This window comes from Carcharhinus amblyrhynchos, chromosome 12, assembly GCF_965287045.1.
Source record: "Carcharhinus amblyrhynchos chromosome 12, sCarAmb.v2.hapA, whole genome shotgun sequence".
NCBI lineage: Eukaryota > Metazoa > Chordata > Chondrichthyes > Carcharhiniformes > Carcharhinidae > Carcharhinus > Carcharhinus amblyrhynchos.
In genome coordinates, this window is record NC_137335.1 from 76,963,789 (window position 1) to 76,983,573 (window position 19,785).

Below are 19,785 nucleotides of genomic sequence, written 5' to 3' on the forward strand. Positions count from 1 at the left end.
CGCTGCGCATGTGCCAATCTCAGTGCTGACAGATCAGCACATGTGCATTATCATACAAATCAAAGTGAGATACCACAGATGCTGGAATCCTGAGATAAAAACAGAAAGTGCTGGAGAAGGCTCAACAGGACTGGCAGCATCTGTGGAGAGAGAATAGAGCCAATGTTTAGAAGAATGAGGGGAGATCTCATTGAGACGTATAAGATGATGAATGGGATGGATAGGATAGAGGTGGAGAGACTCTTCCCGCTCAGAAAGGACAGTAGGACTAGGGGGCACAGCCTCAAGATAAAGAGGGGGCGGTTTAGAACGGAGTTGAGGAGGAACTTCTTCACTCAAAGGGTGGTGAATCTCTGGAATTCTCTGCCCGTTGAGGTGGTGGAGGCTGCCTCGCTAAATATTTTTAAGACGCGGGTTGATGGGTTTTTGATAAGCGAGGGGATTAAGGGTTATGGGGAGAGGGCGGGAATGTGGAACTGAGCCACGACAGATCAGCCATGATCTTATTGAATGGCGGGGCAGGCTCGAAGGGCTAGATGGCCTACTCCTGCTCCTATTTCTTATGTTCTTATGTTTTGAGTTTGGGTGATTCATTGAAAAGTTGGCTGTATTCTCACTCCACGGATGCTGTCAGACCTGCTGAGTTTTTCCAGCATTTTCTGTTTTTGAATCAGATTCCAGCATTTGCAGTAATTTAAAACCAAAAGGGAGATGTTCGAGATTATGAGGGGCATAGACAGGGTGGATAAGGAACACCTGTTCCCCTTAGTTGAAGAGTCAGTTACGAGGGGACACAAGTTAAAAGTGAGGGGTGGGAAGTTTGGGGGGATTTGAGGTAAAACCTTTTTGCCCAGAGGGTGGGGAGTGGTCTGGAATGTGTTGCCTGGGAGGGTGGTGGAGGCAGGATGCCTCACATCCTTTACAAAGTGATGAATACTTGGCACACCATAACATTCAAAGCTATGGGTCAAGTGCTGGCAAGTGGGATTAGATGGGCAGGTCAGGGTATTTCATGTATCCGTGCAGATTCATTGGGCCAAAGGGCCTCTTCTGCACTGTAGTATTCTGTGAAAGTGCTGGAAAATCTCAGCAGGTTTGGCAGCATCTGTGAGAAAAGAGTTGACGTTTAGAGTCCAGATGACCCTTTGTGAAAGCTGAGTAATTGATCCACAGTAATTTGCCTTCATGACTCTCTTTGGTTTATCACAGATCCTGGCAATGAATACACAAATATTAGGAAAGTAAACACTCATTTTTGTATTTAAAAAGCCAGTACTAATTAAGGATTGTCACACAGTAACTTGACTGCAGTGTTAATGTAAGCCTACTTGAGACACCAATAAATAAACTAAACTGCCAAAAACATTCCCTCGTCAAGTGTAAACTTACACTTTCTTGCTTTTCAGTCTCTCACAGAAAAGGCTGTGCGCTGCGGGCGGGCCCCCTGAAGGTTTAAACAAAGTTTTAGTGGCGAGGGCCTCCTAACGGTTGCGGTTTGAATGTCGGTAGCTGGCGCGCACCAGACTCCCGCGAGAGGCTGACGTCAGACGGGATTTGGCGGGTTGGGGGGGGGAGGGGAGTGCGCAAGCCCCAGCTGGGAAATGGCGCTGACGTTAAAGTGAAAGGAGCGGGAGAGCGAGCGAGTGTGAAAAAGGCTGGCGGGAGGGAGAGGATAGGGAAACGGGGAAGGGCAAAGGCGCAGCCGGACACACACACACACAGCCGTCACCACACTGAGAGCGGGCTGCTTGCTGCTGGAGGGACCATCGCACCCTGGATTTAATGACGGGATCAGCCCGGCGGCGGTGCTGCTGCATCTGATCGCAGGTAAGGGACCCCTTTCCATCCCTTCCTCCTCACCCCGATATTGTAGCGTTCCCTCCTCCAGATCTCCCTCTCATCACCAAAGCACCCGAAGCCTCTGGGCCTGCGAGTGAGGCCTGCACTAACGCCCTGACTTTTTTACTGAGGCGGCCGAGGAGGGTTGGAAGGAGGAGGGGGGGGTGAGTCACTCCTGTGTAGGCCCCTTCGCGCGCCAGTCTCCCCGCCCCTCTGTCTCTCTCCTGCCCCCCATTACCACGTCCAGCACTTGGAATTGAATCTTAAAACTGGGGCCAGAAAGCTGCAAAAAAAAGAAGCAGAATCTCCGAAGTCCTGCGCAAACGGATTTTTAATCCACTTCGTGTAAAGGAACTGCTGCCTCTCTCCCTCCCTGTCCCTCTGAACTTGGAATCGTGAGCATGTGTCAGATGTTCATTCCTGCATTTGTTAACATTCATAACGTCTGCATGGTGGTAAAGTCCACAAGGGAGTTCAATCCACCCGATCCTCCCCCTCCCCTTTCTATTTGTGAAGGTAGTGCTGGGATTTGTAGTCTGGTGGGTGAAATCTGCACGTTGCTTTCTTGAATAGGAAGAAACCAGACCCACGTTATCCTAGGCACCACTTGAATGGTATCGATCGGATTTAACCGGATGCACATGGGGCCGAAACCTCTTGGGTAGAGTTAATCCATACATTAAACTGGACGCGAAATGTGAGCCTTTAATAAATAGGGAATTAATAGCAGCGTTCGAGTCTTTTGCAAGAACGAATTGCAGTTTGCATTTGTTCTTTGTAGCTAAACGTTTTTAAAAAGATGAATACAGCTACAGTCAGTGCTGCAAGGGCAAAGATCTTTATCAAAGTATATTGCATTGAAGTTATCCAACAGTGTTTTGTGCACTGAAAAATTAATTAATACCTCTTGATGTAAAAGGTGTAACCTCTTCTGTTATGTCTTGTTATGTAGAGTAATATTTTAATACTGCCTCTGTGCTTTGCACTTTGTAGCAGTAAAGATAAAGAAATAAATCAAATGCAGTTATGTCAGTGACCATTTTATGAATAAAAAGATTCCACGAAACAAACAAATGATCAATTGCCATGGTGGTGCAATGGGATTATTTACATCCACCTGAGCAGGCAAATGTGTCATAACAAGTTGGCTAGGAACTGGGGCAAGTGCAGCATCCTCCCAGTTCTACATCAGCCAAGATTATGTGCTCATTTTTGATACAAGTTTGAATATTAGAAAACCCTGTACTGTGGAAGAATAAACTTTATTTGGGCTTGCTTCTGTTGAATTCTGACGAGTTATTTTTCATAGAATCCCTAATTACAAAAAGAGTCTGCACTGATTCTCCAAAAAGAGCATCCTACCCAGGCCCTTGCCTCCACCCTCTCCTTGTAGCCCTGTGTATTTACATTGGCTAATCAACCTAACCTGCATGTCCTTGGACTGTGGAATGAAACCAAAGCAGCCATGGAAAACCCACAGAGACATTGGGAGAACATGCAGACTTCACACGCACAATTGCCCAAAGCCGGAATCGAACCCAGGTCCCTGGCACTGTGAGGCAGCAGTACTAACCAGTGTGCCAACATCCTTGAGGCAGTTTGGAATTGGAATTTATTTTTGTGTAATGTGAAAGCAGTAATGCATTTCGGTATTGGCAACACTATTGATTTTGTGTAAGAGTGAGAGTGCAGTGAAATGAGCAAATAAAATCAAAAGGGGAAATTGTAAATGCAGGAAATCGAAAATAGAAATGTTATACTGGAAATGCACAATAGGCCATTTTAGTATCTAAACAGGAAAAAAACCTTTGATTTCGGTGCACATTTGATTAAGAGAAGGTTAAACTCTTAAAAGAAAGTTCTTGTGGTGCGTTGGGTAGTGCTCTGCCTCTGAGCCAGAAGCCCCAGGTTCGAGTCCCAGCCCAGGGCATGATGGTCAAGGAATGCGCTCATAATGTGGCCAAAAGGGTTGCATGCCAACGTGGATATCTGACAACGCATACCGATGGCATGTTGTAAGATTGGGAGAGATTCTTGGTCAGCTGTTAGATGGTAAGAAATTGGAGTCTCTACCATCATTGACCATAGCTCCAGGCTGCAACATGCATGTAAAGTGTATATTGTCACAGCAGCTTCAATTCCTTGGGAAATCAGTTAACTGGACAACAATGTGGGTCATATTGGTGCCAATAGCTGTGAATTTGAGACCTGCCTTCTAGCATAACCATGATGGAACACCTGTCATTGAGCAGAGAACCTTAGAGGAAGATGCTCTGAAAGATCCCCAAATTTGCTTGACTGTTCTCTTGTCATGGGTCACCTTCCAACAATAAGCTGTCAAAATAGTTTGAACAGCAGTAGAGAAGCTATTCAATTTGTAGTTTGATACCATGTTGGCTAATGTGATTTTCTTGCAGTGGTTTGCTAAAGTAATCTATTCTGCACCCAATGTATACTTAAATGGTTTGAGACATTATTTGTATTGAGAATATTTTCTTATGCTGGTGCTCACATCAGAACTGGAAAATTACACCAGCGGAGATAATTTTACTTATAACGTTTGACAGACTGAGGCTAGCTTTGCTCTGTTTTTGATGTGCCAGCATAAAATTAATGGTATCAGGCAATGGACTATAACTGAAACTCGTAGCTTGTATCTGAGGTCTCTTTCTAGCAGATTGGTTACTTTGTGTCAGCTTTTGACCTGCACTCTTAATTCAGTAGTTGCCTTTATTGTTTTTTTTCCAAATATGTTGTCTTTGTAAGTAACATTAATAACATGACAGATTGGTAAACAATACCGATACAAAAGTCTTGCGATTAAAGTAAAGCAAAATACATGCTTGTACAAATATGTAATTTTCTAAGAATGTACCCAAGATATTCAAACATGTGGCCACTTAATTTCTTTGGTCAGAGAATGCTTGTTGCAATGTTGAAAGTGCAATTTTTCAATGAGATATTTGTATGCAGTTCAAAGCAAATCTCTGGATTTAAAACAAAGTACATATTCAATAGTACAGACTTCACTCCTAGCCTCATGCATAGTATTATGGTTGTGTTATAACTGCAACATTCTATTGTAGTAGTGATACATATCTATTGTTACTGACAGTATCAGGCATACAGACATATGTTCTGCTCAAGGGAGCTGGTTTTGAGTTGTTAGCGTCTTTTTTCTGGAAAAGTAGACTTGGGGAAGGGTACTACCTTCCTCATCACTACATTTGAAGGATCTTGTGAGGATCTTGTGAAGATGCTGCTGGTGGTATTTATCCTGTACTTTGAAGTGCCCATTATAGGTTAGCCAAATCTGTGAAACATATAGGATAGCAGGGATCACTGCTGCCCGGTGAACCATGACTTGGATTTGAGATCCTGGTCCTCACATTCTCTGTTTCGGTTGACCAAAGGCTAAACTGGCATATTGGAGGCATTGATGAAATTATTTATATCTGCCTTTGTCATGAGAGGTGAAATATACCCACCCACCTGTGGGAGATCCTGGCTTGGCTTGTGACCGACCAAAATGGCTCATTGAGGAACGTACCATCACAGAGGCTTCGCCAGAAACGTGGGGAAGTTGAGATGAAGTGTAATAATCCCCAAACAACTCATCTACCCAACCTTTCAAGCATCACTTGACCTACACTTGGCAGATCCTTCAGATTACACATGGGATTCACCAGCCATCACAAAATCCATTGAACATGTGTGAAAGCAAACCATTCTTCACCCCAAGGGATTGCCTAAGAAGGAATTATGCTGTTTTAACTATTGCTTTAGACATTGGTAGGATCTTTGGAACATCAAACTTAATTTTGCTAAAGTTTCAATTAAACCGCCCTAGTAAGTTCACTATTCTCCAAAGTTTGTTTTTCTTCGCTAGATTTAACTTGCTAATGTGTCAAACTCTATCTTGTTTAAACAATTGAGAATTCATAATTGTTAATTATTCGTGCCATGATTAATTATTTTGATTCTATACGAAAGAGCGAGGTAATTTAAATCACCGTGTCTTCAGCGATGCGATCAGATGTTAACAGATCAGGAGCAATTTGTGAGCTGCTTTCTCTTATCTTTGGCCTTTAGCACTCAATTGCCTCAGCAAAACAAAACCTCAAAACACAACCTGCATTCAAGATACCAAATAATGGTGGTTGATCTTTGGTTACAGATTCTATCCAGCCCCCTAGACTCGAAAGGTTGGTTCTATATTCAGTCCACAGATGCTGCTAAGATTTTCCAACATTTTCTGTTTTTGTTTCAGATTCAAGCAACTGCAGTATTTTGTTTTTATTTACTCTAGGTTTTGCCTGTGCTTCTCCCAAGAAATTCCAGGAGTAAACTAAGTAGATTGGTTTGGAGTAGTGAACAATGCATATACTATTTAAATGTGATTGTAAAGGGTATCAGGATAGCAGCATAAAAATTGTAAGTTTAACATGAGTATATACCAGCCAACAAGAGGAAGTTCAAAACAATACTTGGAATTGTGAATGCGCAGTATTTTAAGTATCGCAATTGGCCATCTCAACTTCTATCACCTTTGAAAATGTGACAGTTCTTTTTTAATTCATAAAATTGTACGTGTGCTGTTGATGTGAACTGAACTGTCCATAGCAGAAGCTGACGAGTAATCAGTGATAATTCAGTTGTTACATAACAAAATGATGGCACAGAATTATGAGGATAATTGTAAATATCATCCACTGCAGAAAAATAGTCATATAGTTAAAGCAATATTTGCTCTTTTATAAAAAGAGGTCAATTTTTCTCTTTCTATTCTCCTTTCTTACCCACCACCAAACATTTTGTGTCCTGTTAATCTGCAGTAACTTTACAGAGTTACCAAGATCTGTGCTGATTTTGTATGGTTTTGCTAATATGTATATTCTGCTCACAGTTCGATACATCGTAAAACTATTCCCTTACTGCTCAAACAAGCAACATACTTTCACACAAAGCTCAGACAATAACGCAAGTAAATCCTCAAGTGGCAATAAGTGGATAAAGGCTGCAGAAAATTATTTAAATCTTTGTTTTCCTGTTCTTGCATTTATAAGCAGATATTGATTTTTAAGAACCCTTGCAATATCCAAATTCTGCCAACTGTTGAGTGTTTTGGTGGTAATTTTGCAAATTCCTCAAACCATTCTTCTGTTCTTCGCAGTCCCTCCTGTCAACAAACTTACGCCTCTTCAGGAAAATATTGACATCCTAGGCCAGACTAGCTTTTATTAAATTTCACAGGGCTCTCACAGGTTCTAACCTAACCTGATATTGAAGTTGAAGTCTTTCTTCACTTGACATATGTTCCGTGATTTCAGGTTATGTTCATAGAATCCCTACTGTGCAGAAGGAGACCATTCAGCCCATCGAGTTTGCACTGACCACAATCCCATCCATGCCCTAGTCCCGTAATCCCACGTATTTCCCCTGCTATTCCCCTGATACTAGGATCAATTTCACGTTCTTGTAAGGAAAGTGAGATGGGAGAGGAATGAAAATTTCCATAACTTGAAGCAGATTTTTAAAATAAACTTTTTTAACAGTAAGATTTGGGCTTTTATATTTGGAGCCAAGAAATATGAAACATTGAACCATAGAATCCCAATAGTACAGAAAGAGGCCATCTGGCAATTGAGTCTGTAATCATTCTCTGAAGGAGCATCTCTTCTGCCCTATCCCTGTAACCCTTGCATTTATCATGGCCAGTCCACCTAACCTGCACATCTTTGGACTGTAGAAGGAAACTGGAGCACCCAGTGGAAACCCACAAAGACACAGGGAGAACATGCAAACTCCACACACTGTTATCCAAGGCTAGCCACCATGCCACTCAACATTTTTGAACCTAATTGATATCTTATTTACAAAGACTCATATTTATGTAGCATCTTTCCAAGCAGTGATATACTTTGTACTGTGTGATTGCTGTAGAAATCGTGGTACCAATTTGTGTGGCGTGGCATGGTCCCATGAAAGGAGATTAAGTAAATAACCAAATCCTCTGTTCTAGGCTGTTGGTTGGGGCTTAAAATCGGCCAGGACACTGGAATGAACTCATCTGCTCTTCAATAGATGTACGGGATTTTTTTGTACCCACTTAAAGGTAGGCTGCCTGCATAAAAGTGTTGGTTTAGATTATTTAATCAAGTTTCTGCTATGGGGCATGTTCCCACAATCTTCTGACTCCCAATATGAGTGATACCACTGAGTTAGTACTAACACATTTACCAAAAAGCTGTTAATGACAGAAGTGGTGTTTCTATAAGGAGCAGTATTGGGACTGTTGCTGTTCACTGGTTACGTTTTAATGGTTTTGACTTTGGAATCAAAAATGTGGTTTTTAAATTTGTGGGTGCCATCATTTTGGTCAGCAGGCTAGTCAATACTGAAGCACACCCGAATAAATTACAGGGAGACACTAATAAGATCAGCCAAATGAAGTTCATAAATTGTGAAATGGAACATGTTGAAGGGTTGAATTGAGAGGTCACATTACTTGGAAGGGGCAAGTCTCGATGGGAGAAGGGATCAAATGGATCTTAGCATGCAAAGGTTGTGCTATAGATTAGCAAGGCCATATTAAAAACAAAACAAACAAAGCACTAAGCTTTTTCTAAAGGAAAAGGGAAAGAAGTGAAGGGACATTATTGCCAGATCTGTATTAAATCTAAGTTAGATCACACTTTGAATAATGCATTCAGTTTTAAGCACCACATTTAGATAGGGTGGATAGTGATAGCCTTTTTCCTCGGATGGAGAAAGCTAGCACGAGGGGGCATGACTTTAAATTAAGGGGGGGTAGCTACAGGACGGATGTCAGGGGTAGGTTCTTTACCCAGCGGGTGGTGAGGGATTGGAATGCCCTGCCTGCTGCAGTTGTAGATGCGTCTAGTTTGGGGGCGTTTAAGAGATCTCTGGATAGGTTTATGGACGAAAAGGGATTGGTATAGGCTAGTGGGTCATTGTTTTTGTAACTGGTCGGCGCAACATCGTGGGCCGAAGGGCCTGTTCTGCGCTGTAATGTTCTATGTTCTATGTTCTACATTATAAAAAGGTGTAGAGGCACTGGAGAAGCATGGACGTATCAGCAGATTGATTTCATTTATTATTGCCACATATATTGGCATACAGTGAAAAGTATTGTATGTTGCACACTATACAGACAAAGCATACCATTCACAGAAGGAAAGGAGAGAATGCAGAATGTAGCGTTACAGTTATAGCTAGGGTGTAGAGAAAGATCAACTTAATGCAAGGTAGATCCATTCAAAAGTCTGATGGCAGCAGGGAAGAAGCTGCTCTTGAGTCGGTTGGTACGTGACCTCAGACTTTTGTATATTTTTCCTGGTGGAAGAGAGAATGTCTGGGGCCATGGGTGCATGGGGTCCTTAGTTATGCTGGCTGCTTTTCTGGGGAAGTGGGACTCATAGACAGAGTCAGTGGATTGGAGGCTGGTTTGTGTGATGGATTGGGCTACATTCACAACCATTTGTAGTTTCTTGCTGTGTTGGGCAGAGCAGCAGCTATACTAAGCTGTAATATAATCAGAAAGAATGCTTTCTATGGCGAATCTGTAAAAGTTGGTGAGTCATAGCTGACATGCCAAATTTCCTTAGTTTTCTGAGAAAGTAGAGGTGTTGGTGGGCTTTCTTAACTGTAGTGTTGACATGGGGGGGACCAGGATAGGTTGTTGGTGATCTAGACACCAAAAAACCTGAAGCTTTCTACTGTGTCCTCATTAACAGGTTGGGTCCCTTTGTTTGAAAAATGAAGGCTGACAGGCAGTTTTTAAAAATTAGGGAAAAATTTTAAGATTTTGGTAGTGTGGAGAATGTTTCCTGTTGTGATAAAAAACATAAATAGAGGTGATTAATATTAAGGTAGTCACCAAGCAATCCAGTAGGAAGTTCAGGAAAAAATGTGCTGGTGAGAATGTGAAACTTGCTACCACAAGAAGTAGTTGAACCAGATAGTATAGAGACATTTAAGGGAAACTAGACAAGCATTTGCAAGAGTAAGGAATAGGGTTATGATGAAAGATTTAGATGAAGGAAGATGGAAGGCTTGAGTGGAGCATAAACATCAGCATGGACTGTTTGGGCCAAATGGCTTCTTTCGGTGCTGTATATTCTGTGCAAATACCTATGCAGCACTACTGAATGCTAGAAAAGATTTCTGCTGAAATATGTACTTATATTCAGTGACTTGTTGAAAACTTAAATAATGCAATTCTTCCAGAACATCTACATTCAAGAACAAATGAAATTGGAGCTCGATCCAGGCATTGCCCGCCAATAAGATCATGAATGATACATCTCCTTTCGCGTTCCCACACTAATCCCTTTATTAATTTCTTCACCTTTTTCAAACACAAAAGAAATGCAATTGTTAACTACTTTAGGAAGAATGCAAAGGCATTAGAGAGCATGCAGAAAAGATTCACAAGAATGATTCCAGGATGAGCAGTTTCAGTTACATGGAAGGTTAAGAGGAGATTTAATGGAGATGCTTAAAATTGAGGGGACTGGATAGACTAGGTAGAGAAACTGTTGCCATTGGCACAAATTTAAGGTAATTGGCAAAAGAAGAAATGGTGACATGAATGTCATTTTATTTATGGAGCAGGTGGTTGGGATCTGGAAAGCACTGCCTGAGTGTGTGGACTGTGTTGGAGGCTAATTCAAAAATGAATTTGATCATTATCTGAAAAGGAAGATAATTGCATGGCTACAGGGGGAAAAGGAGGGGGAGTGGCATGAAGTGAATGGCTCCTTCAGAGGGCCAGCACAGAGATGGCAGGCTGAATGGTTACAGCATAGGACAGCCATTCTATGATTTCAAAATAGTGTTCAATTTGTCACAAGCAACATGTTTCTAAGTGGACGCTTTCTAGAATGTAGTTTTTTTTTAGTTAGAATTCGCAATAGCATGCCCTTTACTGATTTTTATGCAAACATGTTCCAGTTACTTTCACTGCTTAAATTAGTTCCCTATGAATTTGCCTGCAGTAATTTTTCACTGATGCACAAGAGCTGAGGAATGCACTGCGTACTCTGTAAAGCATCGGTCTTTCTGTCAGCAATTGAAGAATTTGTATTTGCAGCTGTACAGTGCCGTTATGATCTGGTACCTTGTATTTTACTTCCATGCTCGTTCTGAGAAGTCCTAGGATCTAAAGTTCAAGTTTGCTGGAACCGCAAGTTTTAAGATGAAAAATGTTATTTTAACAATAACTGTTTCGATATACTTCTGTAATTATTTTGTATCTTAATATTGCAAATCTTATTGCCATCAGCAGTGATATACGTTTTTTCCCCAGAGTTGTTTTACGACGTATCCAAGACTGACCACAATGTATGTACTATCAACACACCTCAAAACTGCACAAATCTCGATAACTATAAAGAACAAAATACACACTAAAACTAAATGATGTGGGTGGTAGAGGCCAGAATTTTTGTGTCCTGGTTGAGGCACATAGTATGGAGGGAGCCCGCAGATGCAATTAGATGATGTAGGCTGGGAGGAGGCTCATTGGAACATTTATAGTACAAAACCAAAAAATCATAAGGACTAAACTGTACAACCCTTACTGTTCACATCTAATGGTTGATCCAGTTTTTTATTTCATGGGATTTGGGCATCATTTGCTGCCCATCCCTAATGTCGGGGCAGTGAAGAGTCAACAATGGTTTCGTGGTCACTATTAGACTTTTAATTGCAGATTTTTATCAAATTCAAATTCCATTTGCCATGTTGGAATTTAAACCTGGGTCTCTGGATTACTTGTCCAGTGACAGTACCACTACACCACCACCTTACCATGGTCCATATTTGTTTGAATCTCACATAAACTGCAGTATTTCCTTTTCTTGATTTAAAGATGGAATTTTTTTTCCATGGGATAAATAGTTACTTTGAGACATATAAAAGATAACATAGGATTGCTTAGAAATTATAGGATAGAAGTAGGTTGTTAGGTTCCATTCAGATATGTGCCAGACATGAGCCCCTCAGCTCATTAAATAATAGCTAAAACTGAGTTCTATAGCTCATAAAAGAACTCTGATTTTAAATAATACCTTTAACATAAATGGCACACTATCCTAAAGCGGGGATAATTTGTCGCTGAAAGAACTAGCAAACAATTAATCTAAAGAATTGAGAGCGTGTGTCTCTCCCCCTCATGTATATGTATGATGTGCAATTCCAGTATCGCAATTTTGAATCATCACTGTTGGAAATCTGTTGTTCTGCGTTTATTTTTGCAAAGCTCCACTTAATTTTGTCATTTGTTAATGAAAATACTTTTCTTAAATATTTTCCCACGGCAATTGATATCTGTATGTCCAAAATAAGATTTTAACCATCAAATTAAGTATTTTACGTTAACATCAATTTTACCAAGTAGTTTTTATCTCATTGCTTGAAGGTGCATACGTTTCTGAAAATCTTCATTTGGACTTGACTGTCTTTGTTGAAATTAGCAAAAGCCGGCTCTCACTCACTCTCACTCATGGTGACACAATGGTTAGCAGTACCAGCGACCCGAGTTCGGTTCCCAGCTTAGGTCACTATCTGTGTGGAGTTTGCATGTTCTCCCTGTGTCTGCATGGGTTTCCAGCAGGTGGTCTGGTTTTCTCCAACCATACAAAGATGTGCAGATTAGGTGAATTGGCCATGCTAAATTCTCCTACAGTCTACCCAAACAGGCACTGGAGTGAGGCGACTAAGGGATTTTCACAGTAATTTCATTGCTTTGTTAATCTGTAACAAGAGAGAATCTAACCATCGCTGAATCCCCCACTGTCAACATTCTGGAGTTACCATTGACCAGAAACTGAACTGGACAGCTATGTAAATAGTGTGATAACAACAGCAGATCAGAGGCTGGAAATTCTGCAAAGATTAACTTGCCTCCTGACTCCCCAGAATCTGTCCACTGTCTACAAAGGGCAGTTCTTTGCACTTCTGTTAGTGGGTACCCAAACCGCACTGTGATTGTACCTACACCTTGGGGATTGCAGCGGTTCAAGAAAGCACCTTGCATCTTCAAAGCACCTTCTGAAGTGCAACTAGGGGTGGGCAGTAAATGCTGGCCTAGCCAATGATGCCAGACCCATTTTCTTTGCTATAAGCACTATTAAGAAATTTTAACTTCTATTTAACACCTTCTAGTATTACTTTCTTTACAATCCTACATCCTTGCATGCTCCTGATGTATCAAAAGCCTCAGAGTTTTCAACCTACAGTGATAAATTGAATAGTCTGCAAGTGTGCTAAACGCCAGCACTCCCTCCCAATGCTTCTAATAACTTGGGGCCATGCTCAGTAAGAGCAGAGCAAAGAACTGCCCCTGAACTGCAGCTGAGCCATACTCAAGTGCTACTAAATACCAGATGTCAAATTCCAAATTGTACATCCTGCATACTATTTTGATGTATGGTTTTGAAGCTGGAAAAGGATTTTTGAAGTTTGTAAAATTGTTTCACAGAATAATGAAAAGCCATGGAATTCCATCCCAAAAATATCCTTTTAATAAAAAGAATTTGACAACGTGAATGAATTATTTTGGTCTTGCTCCTAAAATAATTATAACAATATAACTAACTAACCATAGGAGCGCTCCTTACTGTTTTATAAATTATATTGAAATTGCTGTGCAATTCATCTGTAGTGCCCCATTAATTTTGGCTTATTCTGTTTCAGAGTGAAGCATGTGTGAACTTGCAGCGCAAGTCACCAGTGGTCTGCTGCAGTTTCCAGAAGTAACCATCGAAGCTCTTGCCGATGATGAGTCAACACAAGATGAAGGTCTATACGGGAAGATCGCTGCAGGTACAGCATAGTGATGTTTGATCAAAATTAGTTTAATTTATTTATTTAGCCTGTAACCTAATTTGTTTCCTTAAATGTTCATTATGGTATTTGCAGAATATTCATTTTTCTCCATCTCACCTCCAGATTAGTAGATATAACGTGTGCTTTAACTACAAACATTTTTGCAATGTATTTCTGGAAAATGTGACACTGCTTGTATTTTATACTGTTTCACTTCATTATCTTGTGGTGTTGGATACTTTAGTTTCAAGTTATTGATTGATTGATTCTAGTCAATTTGTCCTTGATGGATTTGAGTGCTGGTATTTGGTTCCTCTGGTTTCAAGATAAGAATTTTTGATACAAATGCCTAGGAATTAATGTGCTATTTTTGGGCATCATTTATCAATACAGTACTTGCTATCTAGAAGCATGTGGTAGGTATAAGCATAATAATTAATGTTCCCTCCAATCTAAGAGTGCACGGTAACTTGGAAGCTCCAGCAAACATGTCAACCCCTTTAAGTTACCAATGACTGTACAAAACATTAAAGGACTTGCACATAAATTGCCCACGCGCTACAAATAAAGGTTAGTGGGCACGTTGTTCAGAACTGATGAAAATGCTTTGCTATAATCTTTCAAATGGGAAGATGTTTGTAATTGTCTCTTGCAATGAGAGCGACTTCCGATGACTGAAGTCTGCAGTTAAAGTCTAGGTTTTTAGAGAAGCTAAACTCAAGTAGTTTTATTTTCTGGCTCAAGCCAAAACATGGGAGAAGGATTATTCTGAGTAGCGGGTGAGCAAAGCTCCAGTTTGTACACAGATGTTTTCCTGGCTTTCTTTGTGGTCCAACGATATGCAAAATCTAGAATGTTTGACAAGTGCTGGAGTTCTGTACAATGCAGTTTTAATTCACATGGTGAATTTATTGGTTTTCATTTCATTCATTATCAAGTTTTCTTTGGCAAGCTGTCTGTCCTATTATTCAGAATAAGGTCACATCAGGATAAAATACAGTAAATACTGTTATTCTGGTACAGTGGTGGCTTTATTGGGGCCGCCTTGCATCAAATAGAGTGCATAAACTAGATTACATTGCTTTGTGGTATAAGGAATTAAATATTATTATTTCTTTCACAAACTTATTAACAGTATTAAGTAGGAAAGCTGCCCATTGGTTTAGTGCCTCAGTTTTATAAATCATAGAAATCCTTCATCACTAAATAGAATACTTTAAAGATGCTGGTGTTAAATTCAGTTTTATTCAGGTATTCCCTCCAAACCTCAATAATGGTGCATTTCTTTCAAGAGTGGCTATTGTTATCGGCAATATAACTACATTTTGAAATTAACTTTTATATTGTAGCTCAGACTTCTGAATAAACTCCATTCTAGAACCTTCATTCGAAATGACATGTAGTTTTTGGATCAATTGTAAAGGGCTACTTATTGTTTCCACTCTCAAAATCTGAGCGCACAATTTGTGGGTGACATGGTGGTAAGCACTGCTGCCTCACAGCAGCAAGGACCCGTTTTGATTCCTAGGTCACTGTCTGTGCGGAATCTGCATGTTCTTGCCCTGTCTGCGTGGGTTAGTTGGATTGGCAATGCTAAATTGCTTCTTACTGTAAGGGAGACTAGCTAGGGTAAATATGTGGGGCTGTGGGTGGGATTGTGGTCAGTGTAGACTCAATGAGCCGAATGGCCTCCTGCATTCGAGGGTTCTATGATTCACCTTGAGGCCAACTTCGAGATTTATTGGTGCAGGCTTGCTTATAACTTGTATTTGCATGCTCAGTTATTACGCAAGATTCTTGTTCTGCCAAAAAACAAAATTGTCTTCTGAATCTGTGCCTGTAGGTGTGACTAAAGGTTTGGCTGCAATACCTGACACTTAGGTTACATTCCTACTTCTTTAATATGAACATGTTAATTATGAATACAACATTTTTGAAGAAAGAGAAATCAAATTCCTGACATTCTGTGGCCCAGTGGTTAGCACTGCTGCTTCACAGTGCCAGGGACTTGGGTTCAATTCTCAGCTTGGGTCACTGTCTGTTTGGAGTTTGTTCATTCTTCTCGTGTTGGTGGTTTCGTCCAGGTGCTCCCGTTTCCTCTCTCAGTCCAAAAGTTGTGTTGGTTAGGTGCATTGGCCATGCTAATATTCTCCCTCCGTTTACCTGAACAGGCACCAGAGAGTGGCGACTAGGAAATTTTTACAGTAACTTTGCAGTGATGATGTAAACCTACTTGTGACAATAATAAACTTTAAATTTTAATTGCAACATTTTGTTTTTGAGTACTGGTTTTTCATAAATTTTATTGAAGGGAATATGGTCCACATATCCTTCTATTTCCTATGATGTAGATTGCATTCTGGGAAAGTCTTCACAGATATAGTCAAACGCACTGAGTTGCAAGTATAAAGTTGAAATCTATGTTTTAAGAGAAGCTAAACACTTCAAGTAAAATTTTCTTACCAAATGTATGAAAAGACAGAGCATTTATTATAAGGTGAACCACAGAAAACGCACGAATTTTTCATAGAATCATAAAATCCCAACAGTGCAGAAGGAAGTCATTTGGCCCATCAAGATTGCATCAATAACAAACCCACACAAGCCCTAAACCCCTGGCCCCATGTGTTTATTCTGCTAAACCCCATGATAGTAAGGGGCAATTCAGCATGGCCAATCCACCTAACTTGTTTGGGCAGAGGAAGGAAACACAAGCACCTGGAGGAGACCCCTGCAGACACGGAGGATGCAAACCCTACACAGTCACCCAGGGTCCCTGGCACTGTGAGGCAGCAGTGCTAACCATTCTGCCAACATGCTTTCTATAATCCCTTATTTTGATTTAGAAATGTAATATAGGTGTGGGTGTAGGTGAATTACGGCTTTAGATAGCTATTTCCGAGATGCTGTATGGAAATGTACCTAAAAAATGAGCACAGTTACGAAATTTGCCCTGTGATTTTTCAATTAAGATTAACGTGTACAATATGTGAGCATCATGGGCAGCAATTAATGTGTTTGTATGTTTGAGGTTATTAGATGAGAGTTCGGGTCAAGAATGGGATAAGAGCTGGCACTTGTTCCAGCAGCTTTGTGTACTGTTTTTATTGCTGTTTTGAAATAGAAGTATAATTATAGAAATTAGACGTTAGTGCATAATTATTTCATGCCAAACTATAATTGTAATGAAGTTCTCACATATTTCCACAGTTTTTTAACTAGAAGTTAAGTATAGGGGTGTGTGAAATGTTCACACTGTGTCCACTTGAACAATGAAGAACATCTAAGGGTGCAATTATAGGTTTTGTCCTTACAAATTTAAATTTTTGCCTGCAGTGAGCCATTTGCTCTATTCAAGACTGGGATGTAACTCTGATGGTGGGAGCAGAAAGATTAATTGACTGAGGTACAGTTAAGTAATATAGTCAACAAGTTATTTTCTTCCATTACTTAAAACTTCATCAATATTGTTACCTTTTTAAAAGGATTGCACAGTTGTTTTAAGAACTGATCACATGTTGGTGATGAGTACAGGAAAGAGAGAATGTGGTGTGATGATGATCTCTCCCTCAATGTCAATAAAACAGATAGTCATCAACTTCAGGAAGCGTGGTGGAAGACATGCCCACATCAATGGGAATGAAGTTGAAGTGGTTGAGTGCTTTAGGTTTCTAAGTGTCTGGAGTGCCAACGAGAATAGCCACTGTTGTTCCTTGTTTAAGAAAGGAAGCAGGGATAACCCAACAAATTATAGGTTGGTGAGCCTAATGTCTGTGGTGGGGAAACTTTCAGCAAAGATACTGAGGGACAGGATATATGCACATTTGGCAGAAAATGGACTTGTTAATAACAAGCAGCATGTTTTTGTACTGGGGAGGGTCATTTCTCACCAACCTGATTGAATTTTTTGAAGAGGTGACAAAAATAATTGAGGAATGGGCTGTGGATATTGTTTATATGGGCTTTAGTAAGTTTAACAAGGTCCCACGTGGCAGACTGGTACAAAAATTAAAATTACACGGGATTCGAGGTGGGCTGACTACATGGATGCAGAACTGGCTTCATCATAGGAGACAGAGTAGCAGGTGTTTTTCAGAATGGAGATCTATAGCTATTGGTGTTCTGCAAGAATCAGTGCTGGAACCTCTGTTCTTTATATTATACATAAATGATTTGAAGGAAAATGTGTGTAGTCTGATTAGTAGGTTGCAGATGACTTGAAGATTGGTGGAGTTGCTTATAGTGTTGGGATTCAGCAGGATATAGATGGATTGAAGACTTGGAACAGAAATGGCAGATGGAGTTTAATCTAGACAAATGTGAGGGGATGCATTTTGGAAGATCAAATTTAGGTGTGAATTATACTGTAAATGGCAGAACCCTTAAGAGCATTAACATTCAGAGTGATCTGGGCCTGCAGGCCTACAGTTCCCTAAACAACATAGATGACCAAGGTGGTTAAGAAGGCATATGGCATGCTTGCCTTCATAGGCTGGGGCATTTGAGTACAGCAGTTGGGAAATTATGTTGCAGCTGTATAAAACCTTGGTTTTGGAGTATTGCGTGCAGTTCTGGTAACCACACTACCAGAAGAATATGGAAGCTTTGGAAAGAGTGCAAGATAGTTCACCAGGATATTGCCTGGTTTCAAGAACGTTGGCAATGAGGAAAGATTGAATAAACTAGGATTGTTTTCATTGTAAAGACAGAGGCTGAGGGGAGACCTGATAATGATCTACAAATTTGAGAGGCATAGACAGGGTGAATTGTCAGAGGCTTTTTCCCAGGACAAAAATGTTAATTACAAGAAAGCACAGATTCAAGGTGAAAGTTTAAGGGAGATGTGTGAGGGAAGCTTTTCATGCAGAGAATGGTGGGTGCCTCGAACTCGCTGCCAGAGGTGGTAGTGGAAGCAGACACATTAGCAACATTTTAAGAGGCGTCTGGATGGGCACATAGGGAAGAAATAGAGGGATACAACCCAAGTAAGGGCAGAAGTGGGGCATCATGATCAGCACAGCTTGGAGGGCTCCTGAGATGTACTTTTCTTAGTTTTTTTTCTACCCTGCCTAGCCCTTCCACACCGAAGTGTTAAGAATGCACCAAAGCCTCTAATTTCTTAGGAGAACATAACATAAGAACATAAGAAATAGGAGCAGGAGTAGGCCATCTAGCCCCTCGAGCCTGCCACGCCATTCAATAAGATCGTGGCTGATCTGAAGTGGCTCAGTTCCACTTTCCCGCTTTCTCCCCATAACCCTTAATCCCTTTGCCTACCAAAAACCTATCTACCCGCGTCTTAAATATACTTAGCGAGATAGCCTCCACCACTTCAACAGGCAGAGAATTCCAGAGATTCACCACCCTTTGAGTGAAGAGGCTAAGGAAATTCAGTGTGCCCTCTACGACTCTCTTCAATTCTTACAGATGCACCATAAAAAGCATCCTTTCTGGATGTGTCACAGCTTGGAGTGGCTCCTGCTCAGACCAAGACTGCAAGAAACTACAAAGGGTTGTGAATGTAGCCCAGTCCATCGCACAAACCAGCCTCCTGTCCGTTGACTCCATCTACAGTCCCCGCTGCTTGGAAAAGCAGGCAACATAATCAAGGACCCCATGCATCCGGACATACTCTTTCCCATCGGAACAAGGCGGAAGAAAGATACAAAAGTCTGAGGTCACGTGTTGGAGAAAGAAAATTAGTGACGAGTCGGGATTTTGCTTCTTCAAGAAAAATCCAAAGTACAGAAAACAAATAAATACTGTGGCCTTTCACACTTAAATTAGGCCAGCAAGAAGCAACAACAGGATTAAGGATTGTAGAGCTAGTGAAGGAAGACTTAAGAAAAAGTTCTCTGATCGGAAATAAACCACATAAAGAAGGGTCAGATTCCAGGCAGAATGTGGCATATTTGAGAAGAGAGGAATGCTTTGCTGTGTGGCTGGGGCTATTTAAAATACGTAAGACATAGGAGCAGAATTAGGCCACTCAGCCCTTCAAGTCTGCTCTGCCATTCGGTCATGGCTGATATTTTTCTCATCCCCATTTTCCTTCCTTTTCCCTATAACCCCTGATCGCCTTATCAGTCAAGA

General features: G+C 40.8%; 1 protein-coding gene across 2 annotated transcripts in view; it reads left to right on the top strand.

Annotated features, from left to right (window-relative positions):
- The first annotated feature begins 1,602 nt into the window (after window positions 1-1,602).
- ahctf1 (AT hook containing transcription factor 1) overlaps window positions 1,603-19,785 on the top strand; it is a 97,773-nt gene continuing 79,590 nt past the window's right edge. Inside the window, exons 1-3 of one of the 2 annotated variants that reach the window (XM_080200775.1) lie at window positions 1,603-1,827; window positions 7,862-7,954; window positions 13,561-13,689. In XM_080200775.1, coding sequence (XP_080056901.1) covers window positions 13,569-13,689 — 121 coding nt within the window. In that variant the 5' untranslated portion in view covers window positions 1,603-1,827; window positions 7,862-7,954; window positions 13,561-13,568. The remainder of the gene's footprint in view (window positions 1,828-7,861; window positions 7,955-13,560; window positions 13,690-19,785) is intronic. The other variant, XM_080200776.1, reaches the window with a different exon arrangement.